The 2,748-nt window shown below is 32.6% G+C and overlaps 1 protein-coding gene across 1 annotated transcript; it reads left to right on the forward strand.

The window, feature by feature from the left end:
- Window positions 1–1,887: 1,887 nt before the first annotated feature.
- On the forward strand, window positions 1,888–2,547 carry LOC147065823 (trans-1,2-dihydrobenzene-1,2-diol dehydrogenase-like). The gene has a single exon (XM_085956237.1). It carries the CDS (start codon window positions 1,888–1,890, stop codon window positions 2,545–2,547), a length of 660 nt encoding a protein of 219 aa, XP_085812363.1.
- The last annotated feature ends 201 nt before the right edge of the window (window positions 2,548–2,748 follow it).

Consider the following 2,748-nt stretch of genomic DNA (forward strand, 5'->3'; position numbering starts at 1 on the left):
AACCCGGCCTTACTGAAAACTGGTAGGATTTCTGAACTGTTAGTGGATTAATTTTTTTGTACACAGGTGGCTCATCCTCAATCTCTTGCGAGTGAGCTTTAAATATATTGGTACCCCAAAAAACAAATATAATAATAAGAATTTACTTGTTTTCATTTGCCAAAAAAGTTGATATTCCAAAAGTTTTTTCCAAAATGTAGGCAAAGTTATCTTCGTCAAATACACCTTCACCTCTAATTTGGACATTCCAAACTATATTTAGTTTATTATTTGTTTTTACATTTTTCAAATCAACTACTTCAACGTTCCATATTGTATCGCCAATTTCATAATTGTTGTAATAGCCGGGGTATTCAAAGCCTTTTTCACCAAAAAGCGGGAAATTCCAAAACGAATTAAAATAGCTATTCGAAGGTGCCTCAAAGCCAATTTTGGAATTTATTACTCTTGAAATTACAATTCCTAAATCAGGGTTTTGATTTTTTTCTACAAATCTATATTTTTTACCTACCAAATTTTCTTTAAATATTTTTATAAAAGTAGCATTGCTACCTCTAGTTGAAATCCTAATCCTATTTTCACTTAAAACAAATACTGAATCGGCAATATAAAATGTTTCATAGCTTTTGTAATTTATTTTTTTATCATAGTTACTTATGTACATACGGGAGTCGTCATTGGTATAATTTGCCAAAGGATCCGTTTCAAAGCATGAGGTTACTACACATGATAGGGCAATTAAAGTGGTTGCCAAATATGTTTTTTTATAAATATTATTTGAAGTGAAAAATAAAACGCTACATTTAATCATTTTCGTTACCATTATTAATTTTGATTTTGCCGTAATCTGATGACGTTAAATATATTGCCAAGGTTGTCTCCAGTTTTACTTTTTTTTATGTTAATTTTAACATCTAATTACTTTATTTTCTGCTATTAACACTATAAATTTAAATCATCTTTTATGTATTCAATTAAAAAACATCTTTTATTTTAGGCTTCTTAATTATTGTATTTTTGGCTTTGAGTCATGTACGAGTAATAATTCAACGGAAGCCACAGATACAACTTCCATTAAAATATTTGATAATGAAGTGGGTACTGATGCGCCATCTACATTTAAAAGCGATTTGCCATCACTTATACTCCATTCCGCAAAAGGGGAGCGTTCTCAAAATATAGGGATGAATTTATCAGAAGTGTTGGCTTCTGAAAAATTAGAGCCTTCAGATTCTGCCTCGAATTTCAATTCATTTACACAATATTTCAACAATTCGAATGATGAATTTGTTGATATTCAATATTTCCATAATGGAGAAATAGTTAAAGGATTAAATTTAGATATTTATCTTAATAATGAGGCAGATGTAAAACTATTATTTGAACAAATGGCTGCTGAGTTTACAAGGAAATATGGAAAACCTACAAAAATGACGAAAGAAAACTTATGAAATTGAAAAATGGATTGGATTTAGTGTTAAAAGATGTTTCAGTAAAATTGGCGCCAGGTCTTCAGATTAAATTTTCAAAAAAAGGTGATAATTTAGATATTGAATAATAATGGAAAATAAAATTTTTAATTGGGGCATAATTGCTCCTGGTGGTATTGCCAAAAAATTTGCACACGATTTGCAATTTGTACCAAACGCTCGTTTGCACGCTGTAGCATCTCGAAATATAGATAGGGCGCAAGCCTTTGCAAAAGAATATGGTGCGAGTCATGCATTTGGCAATTATGAAGAAATTGTAAATTGCCCAGATTTGGACGTTATTTATATCGCCACGCCTCATTCGGAGCATTATACCAATACTTTAATGTGCCTTAATGCAGGTATTCCTGTACTTTGTGAGAAAGCTTTTGCCGTAAATTCAAGGCAATTAATCGAAATGGTGAGTTTGGCCAGATCGAAAAAAATATTTTTGCAAGAAGCCATCTGGACAAGGTTTCACCCATCAGTAAAAAAGGTATTTGAAATATTGGAGTCAGGAGTTATTGGCAAAATTGTACATATAGCAGCCGATTTTGGGTTTAAAGCTCCTTATGATTTGGAGGGCCGAATGTATAATATCAATTTGACAGGCGGCTCAATAATGGATATCGGCTTGTATCCACTTTTTATATCAAAGTTATTATTGGGAAACCCCAAAACTATAAAAGCAGTTGGCACATTGGCAGTTACGGGTGTTGATGTGAATTGCTCCATGGCATTTAATTATGAATCTGGGGCTACAGCCAGCCTTTACTCAACTGTGGCTACTGAAACCAATACTGTTTGCACCATTTTTGGGGAAAATGGGCAGATACATATGCACAGCCGTTTTCATGAAACTAAAGGAATTACACTCACAATAAAAGGCGAAGAGCCCGTTTTTTATGAATTGGAGAGGCTAGGTTTTGGCTATAGTTATGAAGCCGCTGACGTACAGCGCTGCCTAAATGAAGGCCTTGTTGAAAACAATCTTTTAACTCTCGAATTCAGTCAAGAATTAATGAAAATTATGGATGAGGTAAGAAGGCAAGTTGGAGTTGTGTATCCGGAGGATTGAGGCCCCAGATTTACTAAATAACAAGTATTAAAATAAGCCAAAACAAATATTAAGAAACATTATTTATAAATACTCTAATTATAAATTTTGCGGGTATCTAAAAGTTGATAATTCTATAATTTGTGTTAAACTGCTCTTTGCAATGGGACTTGAGCGAGTCGATTTTTCTGCCTAATCATGTTAATTTCAAATAAAAGAAGA

The sequence above is a fragment of the Rhyacophila brunnea genome, unplaced genomic scaffold, assembly GCF_057557595.1.
Source record: "Rhyacophila brunnea isolate RB1 unplaced genomic scaffold, BYU_Rbru_1.0 scaffold_512, whole genome shotgun sequence".
Taxonomy (NCBI): domain Eukaryota; kingdom Metazoa; phylum Arthropoda; class Insecta; order Trichoptera; family Rhyacophilidae; genus Rhyacophila; species Rhyacophila brunnea.